This window comes from Otolemur garnettii, unplaced genomic scaffold (assembly GCF_000181295.1).
Source record: "Otolemur garnettii isolate 467f Iridium unplaced genomic scaffold, OtoGar3 scaffold00198, whole genome shotgun sequence".
NCBI lineage: Eukaryota > Metazoa > Chordata > Mammalia > Primates > Galagidae > Otolemur > Otolemur garnettii.
In genome coordinates, this window is record NW_003852593.1 from 1,378,298 (window position 1) to 1,404,050 (window position 25,753).

At 48.0% G+C, this 25,753-nt stretch overlaps 1 protein-coding gene across 4 annotated transcripts in view; it reads right to left on the minus strand.

The window, feature by feature from the left end:
• ZFYVE28 (zinc finger FYVE-type containing 28) overlaps positions 1-25,753 on the minus strand; it is a 93,315-nt gene that overhangs the window by 25,468 nt on the left and 42,094 nt on the right. For 2 of the 4 annotated variants that reach the window (XM_012812253.1, XM_012812252.1), the window contains exons 1-4: positions 12,501-12,623; positions 10,702-10,904; positions 9,626-9,715; positions 7,599-7,688 (exon numbers count right to left, since the gene is read on the minus strand). In XM_012812253.1, the coding sequence (XP_012667707.1) occupies positions 7,599-7,688; positions 9,626-9,715; positions 10,702-10,904; positions 12,501-12,608 (491 nt within the window). In that variant the 5' untranslated portion in view covers positions 12,609-12,623. Of the gene's footprint in view, positions 1-7,584; positions 7,689-9,625; positions 9,716-10,701; positions 10,905-12,500; positions 12,639-18,625; positions 18,767-25,753 lie in introns of those variants that run through there. The other 2 variants (XM_012812255.1, XM_012812254.1) reach the window with 2 other exon arrangements.

Consider the following 25,753-nt stretch of genomic DNA (forward strand, 5'->3'; position numbering starts at 1 on the left):
AACCCGCCACCTTAGGTGTACGTGGCTGGCGCCTTAGCTGGTTGAGCTACAGGCGCCGAGCCGGTTAAATTTATTCTTAAGCACTTTATTTTATTTTACTTTGTAGCTATTATGAATGAGCTTATTCTCTTGATTTTTTTTTGGATACTTTGTTGTTGGTATATAGAAATGTTACTAATTTTAGTATATTGATTTTGTATCCTACAATTTTGCTGTATTCACTTATTAGTTCTAACATGTTTTTTTTGATAGAATCAGTCAGATTTCCATATATAAGATCATGTCACCAAAAGTGATAATTTGACTTCTTTTCCTATTTGTATGCCTTTTAGCTCTTTCTCCTCCCTAACTGCTCAGGAAAGAGCAATACTGTATTGAACAGGAATGGTGAGAGTAGGCATCTTTGTCTTGTTCCAGATCTTAGAGAAAAGGCTTTCAATTTGTCACCACTGAACATAATGTTAGCTGTGGACTTCTCATAAATGACTTTTATTGTATTGAGGTACATTCCTCCTTTTTAAATTTTTACTCAATGGTAGCCGTAAAGGTGTTGCATCCCTTGTACACCTTATAATTTGATAATAATTTGTTTTTTTTATTGTAAAAGAATGTTGAATTTTGTCAAATGTTTTCTCTGCATCTAATGAAATAAATGATCACATGGCATTTGTCTTTCATTCTGTTAATGTGATGTATCACATTTATTGATTTGCCTATGTTGAGCCATCATTGCATCCCAGAGATAAAGATATTTCTCAAAAGAAGACATACAGGTTGGGAGCGCTGGCTCACACCTGTAATTCTAGCACTCTGGGATGCCAAGGTGGGAGGATCTCTTGAGCTCAGGAGTTGGAGACCAGCCTAAGCAAGAGCAAGACCCAGTCTCTACTAAACATAGACAAACCAGCTGGGCATTGTGGCAGACACCTGAAGTCCCAGCTACTCAGGAGGCTGAGGCAAAAGGATTGCTCAAGCCCAACAGTTTGAGGTTGCTATAAGCTATAATGCCACGGCACTCTACTCAGGGTGACAGAGTAAGACTCTGTCTCAAACAAACAAACAAACAAACAAAAAAAGACATACAAATGGCCAACAGATACATGAGATAATGCTCAACATCACTAATCATTAGGGAAATGCAAATTAAAACCAATCTAAGATATCATCCCTCACGCATTAGAATATGTTTTATCAAAAGTATGAAATGTAAGCATTGGCAAGGATGTGGAGAAAAGGGAACCTCTGTGCACTGTTGGTAGAAATGTAAATTGACACAGCCATTATGGAAAACACTAAGGATGTTCCTCAAAAAACTGAAACCAGAATTACCACATGATCCAGCAATCCCACTTCTGGATGTACACCCACAAGATCTGAAATTGGCTTGTGGAAGGGATGTCTGCACTCCCACGTTCACTGCAGCATTATTCACCTTCACCAACTTACAGAATTAACCCAAGTGCCCATCAAGAGATGAATGGATGAAGAAAACTGGCACATATACACAATGGAATACTATTCAGTCTTTAAAAAGAAGGAAATTTTTGTGCCAACCACATACACCCAGGCTGGCAGGTTCGAACCCAGCCCAGGCCAGCTAAAAAAACGACAACTGCAACAAGAAAGTAGCCAGGTGTTGTGGTGGGCGCCTGTAGTCCCAGCTACTTGGGAGGCTGAGGCAAGAGAATCACCTAAGCCTAAGAGTTTGAGGTTGCTGTGAGCTGTGACACCATGGCACTCTACCGAAGGTGACATAATGAGATTCTGTCTCAAAAAAAGGAAATTGTGACACCCATGACAACATAGATGGAACTGTAGAGCGTTATGTTAAATGAAATAAGCCAGGTTCAGAGAGATGAGTGTTACTGTATTTATTTGTGGAATCTAAAATAATTGAATTTATAGAAGAGAACAGAATGGTGGTCACAGAGGCTGAGCAGTGCGGGAAATGGAGAGAACACAGTCAAAGGGTGTAAAATCTCAGGAAGAAGCTTTTTCTCTTTTCTGAGTTCTATTGCACAGTGTGGTGAATATAGTTAATAATAGACATTCATGCATTTCCCTATTACTAAGAGAATAAATCTGAAATTTTGTGTTCTCACCACAAAAAAAATGCTAAGCATAGTGAAGGCAAAAAGTGGAAACCTAATAAACACATGTATATGTAAAAATAAAAAAATATATAAAATATAAAAAGTTAAGCATTTCAGGTGACAGATATGTTAACCAGCTTGATTTAATTATTCTACATAAATTTTAACATCATGTTGTACCTTGTAAACTTATACAATTGTAAATTGTTAATTTACAATTTAAAAAAGAAAAAAACTCTCTCACAGCAATATCCAGACTGGTATTTGAGCAAACATGGCCTAAGCAAGGTGACACACAAAATCAACCATGCCAGGGCTCAACTTCTGGTTTTCCATGTGATTATCCAGTTGTCCCAGCAACATTTGTTGAAGAGCCTATTTTTTCTTTACTGAATGGGCTTCGAACCCTTGTCAAAGACTATTTGACCAGAGATGTCTGGATTTATTACCAGCCCATCGATTCTATTGCATTGGTCTATACATCTATCCTTATGCCAGGACCATACTGTTTTGATTTGTAGTAAGTTTTGAAATCAGGATGTGTGAGTCCCCCAACTTTGTTTTTCTTTTTTGACATTGCTTTGGCTATTCAGGGCCCATTGGAGTTCCATATGAATTTAAGGAACACCTTTTCCATTTTCTGCAAAAAAAGAAAAAAAAATGCCAGTGGATTTTGACAGGGATTCCACTGAATGTGTAGTTCACTTTAGGGCGTAGTGCCATCTGATTATATTAAGCCTTTCAATCCATGAACATGGGATCTCTTTCCATGTAATTAGTCTTTTTAAATTTTTTTCAGCAATGCTATATAGACTTTTCACCTTCAGGGTTGAATTTATTCCTAGTTGTTTTACTCTTTGGAATATTATTATTATTTGATTTTTAGAGACACAGTCTCATTTTAACACCCTTGGTAGAGTGCCATGGCATCACGGCTCACAGCAACCTCCAACTCCCCAGCTTAGGCAATTCTCTTGCCCCAGCCTCCCAAGTAGCTGGGACCACAGGCGTCCACCACAACACCCAGCTATTTTTTTGTTGCAGTTTGGCTGGGGCCAGGTTTGAACCCGCCACCCTCAGTATATGAGGCCAGCGCCCTACCCACTGAGCCAGTGGTGCCGCCCTGGAATATTATTTCAAATTATATTTAAAATAATATTTAATTACATACAAAGGAATATTAATTTTAAAAAGGAAGGAAATTCGGACACATGGATGAACATTGAAAACACAATGCAAAGTGAAATAAGCCAGTCACAAAAAGACAAATCCTGTAGGGCCCCTGAGTAGTTAAAAGGAGGTTTAACTATGGGGTAGAAAAGGGTTCAGTGTTTGATGGGGACAGAGTTTCAGTTTGGGATGGTGAAAAGGAGATGGGTGGTGGTGATGGCTGAACAACAATGTGAATATACTGAATGCCACTGAATTGTACACTCAAGAAAGGATTTAAATGATCAGTTTTATATTATGCATATTTTGCCACACGAAAAAGGACATTTATTTCTTTAATTTCTATTTATAAAAATTTGACCCATTATATATTAAGACATTTTGTAAAACACAGACATTTGATAATTTTTATAATTGATACACTAGGAATTTTTTTGCATGGCATTAGAAAATTTTCAACACTATTTAAATGGCTACAGCATCATTTTTAATCAATCCCCTAATTTTGGATATCCAACCTCCCTCGAATCTTTATGATTACGGTAACACTTAACCGACAATCTTTGTTAATAAATATTTGTGCCCTATCAGACCAACTCAACAAAGTCCTGCGAAATCCACTGTGCTGCCACAGGCCGGGCACTGAGGGCAGCGCGGGAACGAAGGTGTGAGCACCCTGCGTCCAGCACTCACGTCGGGTGTGAGACAGCACGCAGTACCAACCCCAGCCGATGAACCATGTGAACAGGCAAATCTACGGAGACGGGCCAGGTCAGCGGCTTGCTAGGGCTGGGACAGGATTAAGGATTACTAGGCATGGGCGTGATGGCCAAGGGGTGAGAGGCATCTCTGTGGGCAGTGTGGGGTGATGAAAATGTGAAATTAGTGGTGACTAAGGCTGTAATTCTGGGCGCATACTGAAACCCACGGAATGGCACACTTCAGATGGTGAGTCGTAGGACAGAGAGTAGGTCGCTCAGCCGGTGGTGGAGAGGGTTGAGGGAGCAGGGAAGCTGGAGCCGAACGGAGGCCGGGTGGGTGACTGGGGTGCGGTGGGGGCGGGGCCCGGTGATGGGGCGGGGCCAGGGGCTGGCTGGGGCGGGGCCCGGTGACAGGACTGGACAGCAGGGCCCTGGAGAGGGCAGGGTGAGGCCGGGCAAGGCCAGGCGGACTCAGGAACAGGTCCGGACTGGAACCTTGGAGGTTCTGGGCAGGGGTGAGTGACAGCCTATTATTTGGTGGGTGGGCCAGGGGCTACCAAGGAGGATGCCGACCTGACGCACCCATGGCCCACGTGAGCAGCTTCTGGCAGGGTCGACTGAGCGCAGGTGGGAGAGCAAGATGGGGAGGGGGCAGGGTGGAGCTGGAGGGGATAGGGGGCAGAGCCTCCCTCAGCACAGGTCCAGTCTGAGCCCTGCCCCAAGCCAGGGCCGGGAGAGCTGTGAGAGTAGACAGCGCCTAGCCCAGGCGAGGAACATCACTAAGGCCTCGTGGGTCCCGGGCTGGCGCCAGAGACCACAGTCAACGGGAGTCGGGGAAGGGGGCTAGGAAGTCCTAAAAGTACAACCAAATTGTGGAGGAGGAGTCTCTGAACCTGGTGTATACACTCCACCAGAACGCACATCCCTACCAGGGGCACAGGGACAGCAGGGGCTCAGGACACTCTGGCTCTGTCCACACTATCTCCACCAGCCTGTGCGTGAGGACCAAACTCACTAGCCTTTTCTGACCCTCAGCCCTCAGCCACCCACTGCCTCTTCCTGGGCAGGCCTCCCTGTGTCCTCAGGCACTGGCTTTGACCCAAAGGTTGGCCCTGGCCCTGCCACCTCCAGCTGCTCGCCTGAGCAGTGCCTTTGCTCTGGGAGCCCCTCAAAACTGGACCTGGCACACCACGAACACTGGCAGACATGGTCATTGTTCTGTGACACTGTTTACTGAGGGGCTCTGGGGGACTGAGGACACTCATATCACAGTTCGATCCTGTGGGGTGGGCCCAGCCTGCCTGGGTCTCTATTTTTGTACAAGTACCTGTCAGGTGCCCAGTGTGTCCCTAATCCCAAGCTCTAGTGCCTGTCTGGCTCCCATACTGCTTCAGGTTTACTTCTGCAGGCTGCCTGGGGACCCCTCCCCACCTCCCAGCTCCTGTCTCCCAGGGGGTCCTGAGTGAGGAGCCGCCAGCATCCAGAACACTGCACAGCAACTGCTCATCTGCTCACCTGAACCTGGTGTATACATCACAAGCCCATCTCCCTCATGGGTGCTGCAGTATCCCTGGGTACACAGCAGTCACTCAATACATGCTCCTGAGGGAATACCGGAAGGAGCAAGTCTTAGGCCCCACGCTGGGTAGCTCTGTTCTCTCCCTGTCAGGCCCACAGTGGCTACTGTGGACAATGTGGGGTGGGGAGAGGAGAGAGAGGGGCCAACAACCTGGGCTGCAGCAGCTGCAGGGCAGTGGCTCTGTTACAACCTGGGCCACCTCAGGAGTCCCCAGAGCCAGACCTGCTCCCTCCTCCCTACTCCTTCCTACTCCTCATCATGTGGGATGGGGCTTCTTTTTTTTTAATTTGAGACAGAGTCTCACTATGTTGCCCTTGGTAGAGTGCTGTGGCATCACAGCTCACAGCAACCTCAAACTCTTGGGCTCAAGCAATTCTCTTGCTTCAGCCTGGCTGGGACTTCAGGCACAAGCCACAATGCCCAGCTATTTTCAGAGATGGGGGTCTCGCTCTGGCTCAGGCTGGTCTCGAACAGGTGAGCTCAGGCAATCCACCCGCCTCAGTCTCCCAGAGTGCTAACAGCCACTATGCCCAGCCTGTTGTTTTGTTTTTTAAACAAAAGGAAGAGTAAGGACCAAAACCCTCCATCATCTTCTTCAAAATGAGTTTGGCCACGGAGTGATACTTCTTGGTAAGAAACCAACATCACAAAATCCTGTGGCCAGCCAAAGGGTGCTCGGTGCACCAGGATGCGCTCCTTCAAGCCACCTCCATGCTGGCACTGGGGACATCCCAGGTGAAGGGAAATCCTAATGAATACGAGGATTATAGCTCAGTCTCGCTTTGCTGTTGGCTGACTCTGAAAGGAGTGAGCACTGAGCTGTCAGACAGGGGTCTGGCAAAGCCTGGACCAGAAGGCTTCCAGAGATACCCTCGAAACACACCCTACCCTCAAGGCTGCTCTGAGACACATCGAGCAGACTGCCAGGGCAGGTCTGGACTCCCTCCACCCTGCCCCCAGGCTCCCAACTCCTGCCTGCAGCACTTGACTTGTCCCGAAGCTGGAGGAAGCGCCTCTGTCCTCCACTGGCCCAGAAGGCTGGCCTGTCTGGCGGCACTGCCACTGCCCCCACACTCCCTTTGGTACTGCCCGTTCCCTGTGGGCAGGGCCTATGCTCACCCCAGCACAGTGCTGTGTGCACCTCTGTTCTGGGTGCCCGGGGCCTTCAGCAGGACCTCTCCATGGCTTGATCCTGGACTGGTCCTAGCCTCTGTGCCTACCCCACACTTTCACCAGCCACTTCACACCTGCAAGTGCACCAGTCTGCTCCACCAAGCTCTTTGTGGTCCATTCACTCCCTCTCCTCTCTCAATGGCCACTCACCTGGCAGGAGGGAAGGGTGTCCCTGCCTGGAGTCAGGCTGTGGCTGCACAGCAGTGAGATATCTGGGCTCTAACTTGGCCCCAGAAGCTCAGAGATGCTTTTTCAGTGTCCCTACCACTGTGCCCCTCAGTGGATTTAAGGCCTAAATTTCCACAAGCTGTCTTAACACCTTTGAGCCCCAAAACCTACTTGTAAGCTCCTCTCTCCCCACAGGTATGCCCCCATTCTCAGCCAAACCAGCTGCACCCATCTGGTCTTCAGTCTAATGGGCTCCACCTCCTTGCCAGCCCTCAGAATTATTCAAGCAGACCTATCATGTGTTCCTGTGGAAGCCAAGGGCACCTCCTCCCCTTGTTACTACAAAACCTGCCTCCCACAGCCACTGAGCAGTCACTCTGTTCCTGAGTGCACTCCACGTGGTACACCCTGTGTGGCCCTGCATGGTCCATGGGCTGTGATTTTGTGACTAACAAGTTGCTCCCATCTCCCTTGTCCAGGGGGATGCTTGGCCATCCGCACTGTTTAAGGCGGGAGGCCCCTCCCTTGCCAACAAGGTGCATAGGACACACGCAGAATGCCTGGCTCCTCACCTGCCGAGGACCGACGGCAGACCTGCTGGCACCTGGTCTGGGCAGCCAGGCAGCACCTGTCCAGGTGTGAGCACCATGCACCAGCACCCAGCGGGGACCTGGTGCCAGACCTGACAGTTGTCCCAGCGGGAGGGGCACTCACCACACGATGGCCAGCCTTGGGATGGTGAACATGAGGGCCGGCTCGTAGTCGTCAATCATGTCTTGGGTCAGGTACCCGAAGTCCAGGGCCCTGTCCAAGGGGGAGAGAGTGAGCAGGGCAAGGCTGGCCCACCCACATCCTCGGTTCAGACCAGAGCTGGGCAGGGGACAACATGCTCACGCCGTGCCTGTGGCCATGCTCAGCAGACACATCCAAAGGCTGACTCGTGTCTCGCACAAGCTGAGGGCTGATGCTAGCAGGAAACCCATGCTCTGCTCTGATGGCCCGGGCAAGGTGGCTGAAGCTCAGCCTGCTCAGCTCTCCATCTGCCTGCCCCACCTCTGCCCCAGGAAGCAGGGGGGTGGGTACAATGAGTGGGACAGCTGTGACGTCCAACAAAAATAGAAAGATAATGCAATCAATGGCTTTGCCTACCCAAGAAATAGAAACAACTCAAGTGTTCAGAATAAACACATAACAAAAACACTACCCCCCAAATAAGACTTCCTTGAGAAACTGGATGTATTTTCATGCCCTGGGTGTGTGCAGGCCTCTACACATGATGAGCAGGCCTGCTGGCGTAATTGGTGATCAAAATAAAAAGTATTTTCAGCCATCTTATTTTTTGGCAATTTGAAATATCTCTGAAAGCATGAACACTAAATATTTCATCTTTTAAAAATAAACTCATGATGTGACATCAAGCAGTTCTGAAACATACCAAACACCATAATGCTAGTCAAATCACAGAAAGACTCTAGGTTAAATCTGAAGCCCAAAATCATTCAGAAAAGGTGACTTTAATAACCATAAAGGCCTGATGAGAATATTGATGATTCACCCACACAAAGCCTTGTTCAGCAGACACGAAACCCAGCAAGAACCCCATCCTGGCTGATAGAATTGAGGAGGATAGTAAAGTGAGAGGTGAGGAGAGAGGAGGTGAGGGGTGAAGGGGTGAAGGGTAAAGGGGTGAGGAGTGAAGAATGAAGGGGTAAAGGGTGAGGAGGTGAGGGTAAGGAATGAGAAGGTGAGGGGGTAAGGAGTGAGCAGTGAAGGTGTGAGGGGTGAGGAAGTGAAGAATGAGGAGTAAGGAGGTGAGGGGTGAAGGGGTGAAGGGTGGGGGGGTGAGGGAGTAAAGGTGTGAAGGGGTGAGGAGTGAGCAGTGAAGGTGTGAGGGGTGAGGAAGTGAAGAATGAGGAGTAAGGAGGTGAGGGGTGAAGGGGTGAGGGAGTAAAGGTGTGAAGGGGTGAGGAGGTGAGGGTTGATGAGGTAAGGGGGTGGGGATGAAGAGGTAAGGGATGAGAGGTAAGGGGTGAAGGGTGAGGGGTCAGGGATGAGGAGGTGAGGAATGAGGGGGTGAGGAGGTAAGAGGTGATGAGGTGAGGGGTGAAGAAGTGAGGGTTGTTAAGGGCTGAGGGGTGAGGGGTTGAGGAGTGAGGGGATGAGGGGCTAAGAAGGGAGGAGGTAAGGGATGAGGGGGTGATGAGTAAGAAGGTGAGGAGTGAGCAGTGAAGGGGTGAGGTGTGAGAAGATGAAGGGTGAGGAGGTGGGGGGTGAAGGGTGAGATATGAGGAGGTGAGGGGTGAGGGATGAGGGGTGATGAGGTGAGGGGGTGAGGGCTGAGGAGGTGAAGGGTGGGGGGGAAGAGGTGAGGGGTGAGAGGTGAGGAGGGAGGTAGGAGGTGAGGAATGAGGAAGTGTGGGGTGAGGGGCTCGGAGTGAGGCGGTAAGGGATGAGGAGGTGAGGAGGTGAGGGAGGAGGGGGAGGCAAGAAGGTCTGGCAGTCCCCTCCAACACTGCTGAGTCTTCCTCCTCTGAACTGTGACTTCGCCTGTAGATCTCCCCTTTGGGAGAGAGATGGTGCCGCAGGTGGAGGGATAGGAAGCGCATGCGTTGGGGTTGTGCCTTCCCATCCGCACGTGCCCTGGAAGAGTGATAGCCCAAGCTGCCCTCCACCCCAGGCCCAGGTCAGCAAGGAGGAGGAGCAGGGACTGTCAGACACCTGCCTTCCCCTCCTGTCCTCACCTCTCCACCGTCTCACAGAACAGCACGATGACCTCCTGCTGCACATAGTACTCCCTGGGGGACTTCACGGGCACCATGGCCGAGACGTAGCTGCACACACAAGCAAGTAAGGTTAAGTCCACCCTCAGACCACTGCAGGCCTCTCCTTCAAGGTATTGAAACTGCAGCCCTGCCCCATTTCTACAGTTTCATAAACACAACTCCCAGCTTCACAACTATTTTAAATCAAAGCTCCTGCCAGGGCAGACTTAGGCCCCACAGCCTTCTGGTCAGCCCTGATGACCCTGGAACTGGCACTGCCGATGTCCAAGGACTGTCTCCTACTGTAGCCCTGGCTCCTAACCGTGAGCAAGTGACAGAATGGATAAAGGCGGGCAGGCCTGTGTGATGAACAGGGTACACACATGAGCTCCGCACAGCAGCGTCATGCCATGGGCACCTCAGTGGCCCTGGAAGCTTCCCAGGCTGCAAAGGCACTCGCAGGAAACATGTTGGGTGGTTGCAAGGACTTTAAGGCTTGTCCAGCCATCTCCACATGAGAACATTTTCTCTCTAGGTCACTAACTGATTTTTTCTTATGAAAGCTTATTCAGCAAATCTGGGAACACAGGAAGGCCAGGAGAAAATAAAACTCTGTGCCCTCATTTCCTACAGCCCTTAAAGTGATGGCTGGTTTCTTAGAGGTCGGCAGATGACAAGATGACACTTTTTATTAACCAGGACCACTACAGACACAATGCTGCCTCCTCTTTTTCTCACTTACTTCGAGTGCTATCTTGTCTATGGCCCTGTCAAAGATGCCTAGCCATGTGGGCCTCTCAAATTCTTTGCCCCAAGGGCTCAGTCCAGCCAGACCCCCACTGGCCCCACCTGTGTCCCCTCTGCCTGACTTCCGTCCCCAAGCTGTGCCCCCCAGAGTTAACTATGGGGGGGCCATGGCCTAACCCCTGGACTCCTCTCTCTGCAGAATTTTTTAGTTGAAATATTCAAGTGAGCTCCCATGAGCTGACAAACCCCCCTCCACTCACAAAGCAAAGGCTGGCTCCACCAACAGCTCCAACAGGCAACCCTGTTACCTCAGCTCAAACTCCGCAAATAGGACATCAAAGTGCCTCAGAGCCTCCCGCATCTTCTCCGTGTAAGTGTTGAGGTCCCGTAGTGCCTGGTCTCGGAGGGTGCCCCGCACATCCTCCAGGCTGCGGGTCAGCTCCTTAGCCAGTGGGCGCATGGCCATGCTCTCAAGCTCACGGTTCATGATGATGGAGCCGGCAGCCAAGCACTGTGGGGCAGAGACACAGTAAGGGAGAAGCCAGGATGGAGGGTGCGGCTCTCAGGAGTCACCCTGTCCCGAGAAACCTGGCCTGCTATGCCCTGAGGTTTCATGCCTGTCTTCCCACCTGCAATGGTCACCCCTCAAGATGGCTATCCTAACTTCAGGATGCTGCCCTTTTGAGGGAGTCGGACACATGCTGTCAATATGCTCAGAATCACCACCAGGTACCCAGGCTGGCAGAGAGGGCCTGCTGCACCCATGAACCCCCATGTCTGCTGTGGGCTCTAGGGGCAGGCCCTGGCATGTCAGTGACATGGGGTCCTACCAGCCACTCTCAGGGCAGGGGTGCTGTGACAGAGGTGCTCCCTCAAAGCAGAGCTTCAGTGGGTTCAGGGCAGAACCAATCAAACTGCCCATGTGTCAGCTGTAATCAGACAAGCAGGACAAGAAGCTATTTCCCAGGTGAGAGGGCAGGGAGAATTTCCCAGACCTACTCTCGGGGACGTTGGGGAGGGGCAGAGAGCTTGCAGGCACCAGGACCACACAGGAGCCGACAGTGCCCTGAGTACCACATGCCCATCAAGCTAGGGGTGCAGGGCCTGCCCCTCCTCACAACTCCTCACACTTTGTCTGGGACCCATTTCTCACTTTACGGAGGTGAAAAGTGAGGCTGGGGAAGAGGGATAACCTGCCCAGGGGCCACCCACACCGCTGCAGCCTTGGCAGAGGATACCCCAACTAGACAGGTGGGCACAGGAGAATGTGAAATGGGGAGCAGATGGGCACACTTGCTGGGTGGCATCATGTAAGGGCTTAGGCATCCCAGGGATCCATCAAGAGGCGAGGCAAGAGGGCAGGACAACCAAGGGACAGGTGTCAGGGATGCAGTCAGATACCAGGGTACAGCCAAGGGGAAAGAGCCTGGGGGAGTCCACATGGTGGAAGCTGGGGGAGGCTGGCCCCACCTGCCTGTAGGGAGCAGGCATCATCCTCTCGAAGCCTCACTTCTTCATTGGGAGGTAAAGATAAAGTCTGAGGGGCTGTAGTGACACAGCTCCCTACCCCACTGTCACGCTTGCTGTGGTGATGGAGGGGATCTTCCCTTCTTTTTTTTTTTAATTGTTGGGGATTCATTGAGGGTACAAGAAACCAGGTTACACTGATTACATTTGTTAGGTAAAGTCCCTCTTACAAACGTGTCTCGCCCCTCAAAGGTGTGGCACACACCAAGACCTCACCCTCCTCCCCTCTCTTTGCTATTCCTTTCCCCCACCCCCACTGTGACAATAATTGTCATTAATTGTCCTCATATCAAAATTGGGGCTCTCCCATTCTTGATTACTACTGCTATTAAGAACTGGTATTGGGTCCAACAAGTCTGGGGGTCTGAGAACCTCATAAAAATCACTTGGGGACTTCATTTTCACGTGCAGTTTGGGGAGCCCAAATTTACGGCTTGCCCAGACCTGCTTAGGGGTACATGGCCTATTAGGCTCAGGATGAGCCATGGAGGAGACACCAGGTCCTTGTACCATCAGGTGCCACTGGATGAGGTTCACAGGGACACCATGGGGACCATAGAACCAGGCGGCTGCCCGCTACCTCGGCACCGAACCACAGCTGGCCGGCCAGGTTGTCATGCCGAATCTCCTCAGGGAATTTGACACAGAAGTCCCGCGGGGCACGGTCCTGAGGGATGCACTCGTCCATGATCTGGTTGATGATGTTCAGCACGTTGTCCTGAAACGGGACAGGAGAGCACGCTGGGGACCACGTCCGGCCAGCACCTCTCAACTGTTGCTAGAAATATGCACGGTGCGTTTCAACTGTTTTCAGGACTGCAAAAGTGATGGAGCAGCACACTCACGCTTGCTAAACACTCACTGCAAAAGCTCAAATATTCCAGCAGCATCCAGAGTGAAGACAGAAACTACCACACCCCCCACATCTGCATATTCCCTAGAGTAGGTGGTGGCACGATGTCCGTGTTCTATGCAGATGTCACATAGCCCTTTGTGGCAGCTGTAGTGGGTCCTATGAGAAGAGGACACCCTCCATCCATGGCCCACAGCAGGTTTCTGCAGGCTTGCAAAAGAACCACGCAAGTATCCCTGAGCACTGCATACCTGTTCTTAGGGCAGAGTCTGAGAAGTGGAATCGGTAGGTTGATAAGACACATGTAAAAATTTGATTTTGCAGCCAAATTGTTGTGTTGCTTTTATTGAGATTCCAACCTGTTGTCCTAGGTTTTCACAACACTGCCAGGCAGCACCTGCCACAGGGAGCGATGGTACTAAGAGACACAGTGAAACCGGCCCAGAACTCTAGGGCCTGTCATTGCAATGGAGGCAGCATCCTCTGTGATAGTAAAAGGGCCTTCTCCAACACCCGTGTCCACCAGAGTCACTGCTAGGGTCAGACCCTCAGCAGGCTAAGGACCCCAGCATAGCCTTGGATCTCAGAACTTCAGTCTACTCCTCTGTAGGGTGAGGTGCACAGACCCACGTTAGGGTCAGAATAGCAAGACTGGGCCCTGCTCCCTGATGGCAGTCACCTCTCACCTCTTCTGGCACCAGAGTATCAGTAACACTGAAGAGAAGCCAGCTCCGGTGACATGGAGACCCTGACTCCACCCCTGACAGCTGTGCCACCCAGACAGGCCACTTCACTTCTCTAGAGGGGACCATGGAAGCTCATGCTTGTAAAACCCTTGGCTCCATCCTGGCCCTCAGCGTCCTCACACACAGCAACTTTTGTTTTAAAGACTTCGTTTTACTTCACTTCCTCACGTGCAAGACACAAAGCACAGTGGGCCGCTTGAACACGTTCTGTGTGTAAGGGAAACAAGCCCTTTTTATTGCATCTTAAATCACTTTTTCTTCTTTTTCTTTAAAATTGTCCTATTCTTTAGTCATCAACTGGAAGAACTACAAGAACCTTGAAAGCTTAATTTTTTCCCTTTAATTTGTTAAATATAAAGTTAATTCATCACAGGAAAACTGGAAACAATAGAAAAGCATAAAAGCAGGGAAAATGTCCCTGGGGAAACCATCCAGCAGGTTGGGCACAGTTCCTCTGATCCTTGTCCTCTGTGGGCCTGTCTTTGCTCAGTGCTGAGAGCATCCCGCGAGCTTAATTCTGTACTCACAGCTGTCACTACAGATATGTTATAACTCTTCACAAACCCAACTTTTGATGGATAGCTATATAAGATAGCATAGGAATCACCCTATTAACCCACTCCTCTCTCTTTTGGTGGACATTTATGATGTTTCTTTCTTTCTTTTTTTTTTTTGAGACAGAGTCTCACTATGTCACCCTCAGTAGAGTGCCGTGGCATCACAGCTAACAGCAACCTCAAACTCTTGGGCCCAAACGATTCTCTTGAACTCAGCCTCCCAAGTAGTTGGGAGTACATGTGCTCACCACAATGCCTGGTCGTTCTTTGTTGCAGTTGCCATTGTTCAGCAGGCCCGGGTGGTTCCAGGTTCGAACCCACCAGCCTTGGTGTATGTGGCTGGCGCTATATCCACTGTGCTATGGGCACCGAGCCCATTTATAATGTTTCTAAAGCCTACTACCACATAATGCCACCATGGCTATGGTGGTGCACAATGCTCCATATTTTGGATTATTTCCTTAGGACATACTGATTTCTAGAAATGAAATTACAAAGTCAAGAGTGTAAACTGCATTTAGAGGGGCTAATTAGATTCCGCCAAATTGCTTTCCAGAAAGGTCACACTAATTGACACTTTCACCCTTGGGAATTTTAAATCTTAATAACTCTCCTCTCCACCTTCTGAGGCTTAAGTTTCATTTTTCTTAGGAAACAGATATAAAAAATCTTAAAGATAGCATACCTTTCTAATCTAAGAAGTCAATGCACAGAAAACTCTGAAGGAAATTCTGTAGTATAAAGAAAACTTTAAACCATTACAATACAAAAAATAAAAACAAAATTCAATAAACATCAAGTGATACTACTGTCCTTCCTTCCTTCCTTCCCTCCCTCCCTCTTTCCTTTCCTTTCTTTCTGACAGAGTCTCACTCTATCACCCTTGGTAGAATGCCATGGTGTCACAGCTCATAGCAACCTCAAATTCCTGGGCTTCAGCAATTCTCTTGCCTCAGCCTCCCAAGAAGCTGGGACCACAGGTGCCCACCACAATGCCCGACTATTTTTTTGTTGCAGTTGTCATTGTTTTAGCTGGCCTGGGCCAGGTTCAAACCCACCAGCCTCAGTGCATGTGGCTGATGCCGTAACCACTGTGCGACAGGTGCGGAGCCACTACTGTCATTTCTCATTAAAAGGTTTTCTGGGTAGGAAGGCCCTTTTCTCAAGATTCAGGTAAAGAATAAGAAACAACAGCAATAATAGTTGGTAGTGGTCTGAGGTTCAAGAGGAGGCACTGGCTCAAGATTGGGGAGCCCATTAGGGATGGTGCTTGGACTTACTCCCCATCCTGCTTGCTCTGCCAGAAAATCAGTGGCTTGAGGGAAGGGTCATGTGTTATTCATTGATGAGTGTCTGGAGAGCAGTGCCTAACACAAAGTACTCCTCAACAGGCATTCCTGCCAAGATGGAGTAACGGGAACCAAATTTACACACTAGAAACCACGGCAATGACTGCCAAGACACTGGACATCATACACTGAAGGAGGGTGATCCTGAGTGTCAGGAAACAAACACGGTCAGCCCTACAAATGCCTAGCTCACTGCCTTGATGAAAGTTTCAAGACATGGTACAGAGTGGGGGAATCCGAGTGGAATCAAGGCAGCTGGAATTCAGAGGACAGAGTACCAGAGAAGAGAGAGCTACACAGAAACAGAACTCCACAGACAAGAAATAACTAGCAAGGTGACAGACTTAAGCCTAACCAGAGACATATTAAACAAAAATGACCTAAACGCCCCAATTAAAAGGCAGAAATTTTCAGATAGCATAGTGAAGTGAGACCCAACTACATGCTACCTACAAGATACCTACTTTACATACAAAGACACAAATAGGTTAAAAGTAAAAGGATAAAAAGAGCTATACCATGTTCATGCCAAACAAAAGAAAGCTGGGGTGGCTATGTGGATATCAAAGTAGCTTTCAGAATAAAGACTACTACTAAGGAGAAAGAAAGTCATTTCATAACGATAAAGGGGTGAATTTATTAGAAGCACATAATAGACCTTAACATTTATAAGTCTAATGATAGAGCTTCCAACTTCATGAAGTAAGAAAATATAAACAAATCCACATTTATAGTCAGCAATTTTAATGTCCCTCTTTTGATGGGACACAGAAAGTAGACGGAAAATCAGCAAAGATATAGTATGTTTTAACAATGCTATGAAACAGCTTGGCATGGTTGACATTTATAGAACACTCTACCTAACAATGGCAGAATACACATACTTCTCAATGTCACGTGAAATACGCCAAGAAAGACCAAATTGTACGCTATAAAATAAACCTCAATAAATTTAAAAATCATTCAAGTCATAGGAAGTATATGCTGTGATCACAATGACAGCATAATGATTAAGTTAGATATCATTAACAGAAATGTCTTTAGAAAAATCCCTAAATATTTGGTAACTAAATAACATACTTCTAAATAACTCACAAGTCAAAGAAGAATCAAGGAGGAAATTGGGAAAAAACTTTGAATGGAATGAAAGTGAAACAACATACCAAAATTTACAGGATGCCACTAATACAACCACTAGGGAGAAGTTTAAACACGAAATTCCTACATTACAAAGGAAGAAAGTTTATTTTTTCCCTTCTACCTTAAGAAACTATAAAAGGAAGAGCAAATGAAACCCAAAAGCATGCAGAAGAAAAGGAATAAGAAAAAGAACAGAAACTTAGTGAAACTGAAAAGAGAAAACAAAGGCCAGGCACCGTGGCTCACGCCTGTAATCCCAGCACTCCGGGAGGCCGAGGCAGGTGGATTGCCTGAGCTCACAGGCTCAAGACCAGCCTGAGCAAGAGTTAGACCCAGTCTCTAAATAGCCAGGCATTGTGGCGGGTGCCTGCAGTTTCAGCTACTTGAGAGGTTGAGGCAAGAGAATCACTTGAGCCCAAGAGTTTGCCATTGCTGTGAGCGATGATGTCACAGCACTTAACCCCAGGGCAACAAAGTGAGACTCTGTCTAAAAAAAAAAAAAAAAGAAAGAAAAGAAAAGAGAAAAACAATGAAGCCAGAAATAGTTCCTTTGAGAAGATCAATAAAATTGTTAAAAATCTATTGACATAGTTGAGGAAGAAAACAGAGAACATACAACTTATCAATAACAGGAATGAGAGAAGTGAGATCACTACAGATTCTACATAAATTGAAAGAACTATAAGGAAATATTAAAAACAACTTATGCCAATAAATTCAATAATTTAGATGAAATTTCTTGAAAGACAATGTCTCTCTCAAGATTAAAAAAGACAATCTTAAAAACCCTACTCAAGAGGGCAGCGCCTATGGCTCAAAGGAGTAGGGCGCCAGCCCCATATGCCAGAGGTGGCAGGTTCAAACCCAGCCCCAGCCAAAAACTGCAAAAACAAACAAACAAAAAAAAAAAAAACAAAAAAAAAACACCCTACTCAATAAATTGAATTTGTAGTTAAAAATTTTCCTATAGGCTCAGCACCTGTAGCTCAAGCAGCTAAGGTGCCAGCCACATACACCAGAGCTGGCAGGTTCGAATCCAGCCTGGACATGCCAAACAATGACAACTACAACCAAAAAATAGCCAGGTGTTGTGGCGGGCGCCTGTAGTCCCAGCTACTTGGAAGGCTGAGGCAAGAGAATCACTTGAGAGACAATAAAAAAATATATATTGTCAGGTTTAAAATATGGTTTTACCATTTGGGGGTTTTTTTAGTCACAGAGGCAAATTTAAGACTTCTCATGGTATGATAGAGTTCCCAAGATAACAGAAATTAAAAGAGTAATTGTGACAGTTTTCATGACATGGGTCAGTAAGCTGAAGTGACAGGAGATGTAATGACATTCAGCCTAGAATTCCAAAAGGCTTAGGCCTCTGTAGAAGGACCTCCTGAGCCCACAGGATTCCGCCTCTCAGCGCCCCTGGCTTCTGTGGTTTGTCTTGGGGCGTTTTTCTTACTGAGGAGTTGCCTGTGATCTGAAATGACTGCCCAAGTTCAAGGTGACTTTATTTTATCCGCTTCAGTAAAGTGAAACATAGAATCTCTTCCTCATTTCTTTCTAAGTTTTTATCTTCCTGGTGACATCAATAGTGCAAGGTGAGAAAGTTATTTTTAACGGGATGAACAGAAGGAATTTTTTTCTTCCCTCCCCTTTCCCCTAAATGGAGTTTTTTGAAAGAAAATTCAGGAAGGAGGAAACAAGATTTGGAGACAACATAATAGTACATTGCTAAGCCTCCGATTTGAATGGATTAGAATTTGGGCAATAATTGTCAGGTAAAGTCTATCTAAGTAAAGCAACTATAATTTGTTCCTGAAGTGGTTCTTTAATTTAAGGACTTTTTAAAGGTGACAAGAGTTTTGGTGAAAGCCACTGACGGGCAAAGGATGCACCGGCTCCATTTGCCCCCCTCATCCTGGCACGCTTAGAACGTGGTCTGGATGAGCCCTGAGAACGTCCCCACAAGATGTGGACAGGTGGCAAAGCTGTCCTTGTCTGCTGAGGACAGGCACTTGGTCCAAGCCCACCTGGCCTCCTGGCCTCCTGGCACCGCAACTCACCTGGCAGGAGCGGAACTGGCTGACAAGCAGTGTGCACCGTTGGGGGTCCTTGCGTCCGTCCAGGCTATCCAGCTCCGCAGCCACCTGATTCAGCTCCTCGTCTGCATAGTAGAACCGGGCAAGCAGTTGTGGGTCCGACCTCTGTGGGAGAAAGAGGCCAGGGGCATGAGTGGGTGACCTGCCCCAACCCATGGCAGCTGGAGTGGGCATCAGCAGGTGGCCTGTTCCCAGACCTTCTGTCCTGAGTGACAGGAGCTCTCCTACCAGCTTTCCACACCCAGACCCATGGGGACACAGCTAAAGCATGGCTCAGGCTGCCTTTTTGCCCACAATCTGGCATCCGAGGTCCCTCTGTTTCTTACTCATGGCTATGCCCCCTTGCAGAAGGCTGCCCAAGCCTGCTGGATGCCAGATTGTTGGCTCCAGCCCCATTCGTGCAGAGCCCACAGAAGGCGGCTTGGATAAGTGGGTCCCAGCCCCAGGACAGGGACATCAGCTCTAGGGAAGAGTGATTTTTTTTTTTTAAGACAGGGTTTTATTTTCGCCCTCGGTAGAGTGCCTCAAGCAATTCTCTTGCCTCAACCTATCGAGTAGCTGGGACTACAGGAACCTGCCACAATGTCTTGCTATTTTTAGAAACAAGGCCTCTCTCTGGCTCAGGCTGGTCCTGAACTCATGAGCTCAGGCAATCCATCTGTCTCGGCCTCCCAGAGTGCTGAGCCACCGCGCCTGGCCCTCTAGGGAAGAGCATTATTCACAAAAATAAGATGACAGAGACAGCCACTAAAGAAGTGGCCCAGAATAACACAACAGTTTCCTCCACTTAAATGAAGAATGACTGACAATTTCCCATTCCTTATTCTCTAGAAACCTCTCAGCCCTCTCAGCCCAGTCTCCAAAATGCCAGCACTTTGTAACAGGAAACTTTAAACTCTGAGGCTCCCATCACACATGCACATATTCTGATCCTGGGTCTTGAAGCCCAATCACCCCTCTACCCCTCCCCTGGTGGCCAGTCCACAGCCCTAGCCACCTTCTTGGCCCTACACACCAGCAGGGCCTTCTGCAGCTTCCCTTGGATCTGAGTTTCAAGGACTAAGAGAAACCCACTAGATGAAGCCCTGGGAAATATTTCTGTCAAGGCACTCTCCATAACTGCACAGAGAGGGACCAAAGACAGGGAAACACACCACATCATGTAGGAGCTCCAATTTGCTGCAACATTGCACACACACACATGCACTCATGCACATATGTGCACATGGTGCACACATGCACTCATACACACATATACACGTGTGCACACAGTGAGCACACATGTACACACTCATATACACACATATGCACAGACAGTACGCACATATGTTCATGCACACACACATGCACACATGGTACGTACATGTACTCATACACACATGCACATACACACATGCATACACATGGTACGCACACACTCATACACACACGTGCACATGCTACACACCCACACACACATATGCATACATGGGCACACATGTGCACACACTCATATGCACACACACGCTCATGCACACACACATGCACACACGACACGTGCGTGCACTCATACACACATGTACATACATATGCACACATATATACACATGATGTGCACATGCAGTCATACACACACAGCACAAAATCCACATGATTCACTCTCGGTTCCACCTGAGAATCAGGGCTAGGCCGTGTTCATCGCCTGCAGTTTAATACAAGGGCTCCTCTTTTTGTATCTGTTTCCCTTTTCCTTTCACTTGCCTTCTCAATCCTTCCCCCCCACAACCTCGTCCACAATCACTTTCTCTTGGGTACAGGGTCTCGGTTGCAGGTCCCACAATCCTAACCCTCCTGGTCAGTTTGACACGCTGGCCCAGAGCTTGGGTGGGGAGAGGAGACCCCCAAAGAGGCTGAGAAGACCACCATGGATTGGGGGCTTCTTGGGTTCCAATAGCTCCCAGAATGATAAGGACAGCTCAGGGCCCCCACAGCACCTCGCTGCCCAGCTCTGGTGACAGACCACCTGGATATGTGATGGGCAGGCCTGTGAGAGGCTCCCAGGACTTCTTGCAGGAGGCCAAGACAGAGCCTTGTTCATTCACCCAGTGGACACTGTCTGAGAACCTGTGCTGCCAGGAGCTGACTGGACAGGGATGTGGATGGGAGCAGGACCTGGTGGGCTGCATCCTGCTGTACTGAAGCCCTCATGTTCCTTCCCACATGTTCCCACAGCCCTGACCGTGCTCACTGACAAGACACCACCTGGCCCAACAACCAGGCCAGGTACTGAATTTAGGGCACTGAAGATGCTGCCAGGGACCTAAATCTCTGCTCTGAGAAGGAGGGTGTGATGGGGGCCATGCTCAAAGCTGCCAGGTATGAGGGGAGCTCTGCCCTGGCACCAAAACCTGCACCCCACATAAACAGATATCACGTTCAAATACTCATACCAACTGCCCTGTCACCACAGCTCCGCATGGCTGGCAGAGAAGGCATGGCAGCTCTGCAGGTATGGGAAAGGGGAATGGTGGCTGTGGAGCTGCACATGAAGCCCCACACCGTCACAGGCTGGGCTGTCACCCACCCCACTATGGAGTGAGAAAAGGACTGAGGCTCTGGGGGACTGTGCACAGGTCCCCTCAAGCTCATCCACACACTATGCTTCTCTATGCTTGGGAAAGGCCACAAACCACCATGTATGAGCACTCACACACCTGCGTCTGCGTGTGCAACTATGTGGCAGTGTGTATACATGCACGTGCACGGAAGCATCTGTGTGTGCGTGCACGTCTGCACAGTTCACCAGCCTGGGTGGGAGGCCTGGAGCCAGCTGGTGTTCCTAACTCATCCCTGGGGTCCAGGCTCCCCCATGCTGCCTTGCACTCCACTCCCTCCATTCATGGTGCAAAGGTGGCCTGTTTTCTGTCCTGGGGCCTCCTCAGGAAGTCGTCCCACCTGGGCAGGCAATGAAAAGGGGGCAGGAAGACTGAGGGGCAAGTGGGGGACAGGCATGCACCCATGGAAAGGCACAAGGAAGAAGAGAGCAAAGCCTGGCTGGGGGCCAGATTCAGCCCTATGGCCACCCACAAGCCACCCCCCTGAGAAGGTGTCAACTGTCCGTGGTCTCCAGCACAGGTGTCTCCACCTGGAGCTGGGCAGCCAAGCCTCGGGAATGGCATTGAGAGCCCTACACACAGGGACGTGCAGCTGACATCTTTCTGTGGATTTCCAGCTCTCATGGGCCGTGCCTGATTAGCACCTGTCCTGTGCTAATTCTACTGGGGTAGAACCATCAGAACCAGATGGCTCCTGACTGCTCACCGAGGCCAGCATGTCACTTGGTAAAGAGGCTTTCACCTTGTTCATCTGAGCGGCAATCTCACAGGTGTGACCACACATTTGCAGGCAGGTGAGGCTTAGGTATGTATCCTGCTGCCCCATGGAGGACAGCCTCAAGGGATTGGTGTCCCAAATGAAATCAGACATAGCTTCACTCATGGCCATCCACCCCCACGACCCCCAGGGCTCAGGCAGTTGTAAGGTGGTGACTGCCTGAACCCAGATCCTCCCTGTGGTCCCAGCTGCTGGGGTAGACAGCCTTCTGCTGGGCAGACGTGAACCTGCATCACCTCAACAGATCCCCACATGGCCCATGGTCCTGAGACAGGGCCTGAGATAGTGGTGGGTTCATCCCAGCCCAGTCCACACTCCCTCATCACCCCCTCACCTTTCTGTGCCACCCTGCACAAAGTTGCCCACTGGGAGGAACATTACCAAATACGTTGTACCCAGGACAGAAGCGTGTTCATGCCATAGTGTTCCCAGGAGAGTACAAACAGAGGCTGAGAACACTGAGGCTGCTCAGGGGACCCAGATGCCCTCCGGCTCAGGTTGTGGCCTTCCCCCCATCTTTCCCTTCAGGGTATCCTGATCCCGATCCACAGGCTTGCCTGGGTCTTCCTGAGCAAAAGGTTCGCTGGGCAGATTGCACTGCCTGGACCTGCTGCTGGTGGGGTCAGCTGGCGGGGGGAATTCACTGTGTGTTCTTTATTGTAGGCTGAACTGTGCCCCCCAATTCACATGTGGAAGCTCTAACTCCCAAGACGTAAGATGTAACTGTATCTGGAGATAGGAACTATTCTTTTTTAATTTCAGAATATTATGAGGCACAAATGTTTTGGTCACACAAATTGCTTCTGTACGGTTTGAATCATAGTTGTAAGTATGCCCCTCACCAGACAGTGTGCACTGCACCTGTTAGGTGTGAATTCACCCCTCCCTTCCTCCCCTCCACCTGCTTGATTTCTGATGAGTGTTATTTCCTCGTGTGCACATAAGTGTTGATCATAGTTCCAGTATAATGGCAAGAATGTGTGTTTGTGGTAGTTGTTTTTCTATCCTTGTGATACTTCACTTAGAAGAAGGGTCTCCAGGTCCAGCCAAGTTAAAACAAGAGGTATTAGTTTATCATTTTCTATGGCTCAGTAGTACTCCATGGTATAATATTCCACATCTTATTAATCCCCTCACGCACTGATGGTAGTTGGGTCGTTTCCACATCTTTGCAATTGTGAACCATGCTGTTATCAATATTCTAGTGCAGGTGTCCTTTTTATAAAATGTTTTGTATGGCTTGGTGCCTGTAGCTCAGCGGCTAGGGCACCAGCCACATACACCAGAGCTGGTGGGTTTGAATCCAGCCCAGGCCTGCCAAACAATGACAACCACAACCAAAAAATAGCCAGGCGTTGTGGCGGGCACCTGTCATCCTAGCTACTTGGGAGGCTGAGGCAAGAGAATCGCTTAAGCCCAAGGGTTTGAGGTTGCTGTGAACTATGACGCCATCCCACTCTACCCAGGGCAACAGCTTGAGACTCTGTCTCAAAAAAAAAAAAAAAGTCTTTTATTCCTTTGGGTAAATACCCAGTGGAGGGACTGCAGGACCAAATGGTTAGTCTACTTTTAGTTCTTTAAGGCATCTCCATACTACTTTCCATAGAGGTTGTACTAGCTGAGTCCCACCAATGGTGTATAAGTGTTCCTATCTCTCTGCATACACACCAGCATTTTCAGTGTTTGGGACTTTTTGATAAAAGCCATTCTCATTGAAGTTATGTGATATCCCATTGTGTTTTTGATTTGCATTTCCCTGATGATCAGAGACGCTGAGCATTTTTTCATGTTTGTTGGCCATTAGACTATCTTCCTCTGAAAAGTTTCTGTTCATGTCTTATGCCCACTTTTTAATGGGAGTTGTTTGATTTTTTTTCTTGCTGATTTGCCTGAGTTCTTTGTAGATTCTGGTTATCAGCCCTTTATCAGATGTACAGCCTGTGAATACTTTCTCTCATCTGTAGGTTGTCTATTTACTCTATTGATTGTGTCCTCGGCTGCTCAGAAGCTTTTTAATCTGATCAGGTCCATTCATTTATTGTTGTTGTTACTGTGATTGCTTTAGGGGTCTTCAAAAATTCTTTGCTTAAGTTGATGTCTGTAAGAGTTTGTCCAATCTTTTCTTCTAAAATTCTTATAGTTTCATGCCTGCTTAAATCTGTTATCCATCATAAATTAATTTCTATGAGTGGTGAGAGGTGTGAACATGTGGGAATCCTGTTTTCCCAGCACCACGTATTCTTATCTCCAGTGTATGACTTTGTCTGCCTTGTCAAAGATCAGATGACAACATGAGGATGTTTTCACATCTGTATTATCTGTTCTGATCTATTGGTCTCTGTCTCTATTCTTGTGCCAGTGCTGTGCTATTCGGTTATTATAGCCGTGTAACATAGCCCGAAATCTTCTAAGCTGATGCCTGATTTATTCTTTGTCCTTAAGGTTGTTCTGGCTATAGGGAGGTCTTTTCTGATTACACATGAAGTGTAGAATTATTTTTTCTAGATCTGCAAAAAATAGCATTAGTATTTTAATAGGGATGGCTTTGAGTTTGTAAGTCACTTTGGGTAGTATAGCCATTTAACAATATTAATTCTGCTGATCCACGAGCATGGCATATTTTTTCATTTGTTTACATCCTGAGCAATTTCCTTCCTCAGTGTTTTGCAGATCTCTCTGCAAAGGTCTTTCACCTCCTTGGTTAAATATATATATTCCTAGGTATTTTATTCCCTTTGTTGCTACTGTGAAAGAATTTATCAGCTTGATGCTGTTGGTATATAAGAATGCTAATGATTTCTGTATAGTGACTTTGTAACCGGAGACTCTACTGAATTTATTTATCAATTCCAGAAGTCTCTTGGCAGAATCTTTGGGTTTCCTAGATATAAGACTGTATCAGCAAAGAGCAATACTTTGACCTCTTCTTTCCCCACCTGGACACACTTGATTACCTTCTTTTGCCTGATTTCTCTGACTAGGACTCCCAGCACTATGTTGACTAGAAGTAGTGATGGTGGGCAACCTTGTCTAGTTCTAGTTCTAAGAAAGAATGCTCTGAATTTTTCTCCATTCAGTATAATGTTGGCTGTGGGTTTGTCATGTATGGATTTTATAATTTTGAGGTATGTTCATGCAGTCCCTGAGTTAAACGAACATCTGGCTTATATACAACTCACACTTACAAACAAGCTATTACAGTAAGTCCCTGAGTTACAAACATCCAACCAACATATAAGTTGCATTTATGAACAGAGGCTATTACAGGTAACAGGTAAATGTAACTGTTACAACTTACATACAAATTCAACTAAAGAACAAATATATAGAACCTATCTTACTGGTAACTCAAGGACTGCCAGGGTGCATCTATTTTGTTAGGAGTTCTTATCAGAAAAGTGTCTTTGAATTTGTTGAATGCTTTTTCTGTATCTATTGAGAGGATCATATGGTCTTTGTTTTTGCTTCTATTTACTTGGTGAATCATATTTATAGATTTGCATAAATTAAGCCATCCTTGCATCTCTGATATGAAGCCCACCTGGTTGCGGCAGATTAATTTTTTGATGTGCAGATGAAAACAGTTTGCTTATTGAGAATTTTTGCATCTATATTCATAAGGGATATTGGTCTCTGGTTTTCTTTTTTTGTTGTGTCCTTTCCCAGGCTTGGTATCAAGGTGATAATAGCTTGGCTGTTGGGGAGGATTCCTTCCTTCTT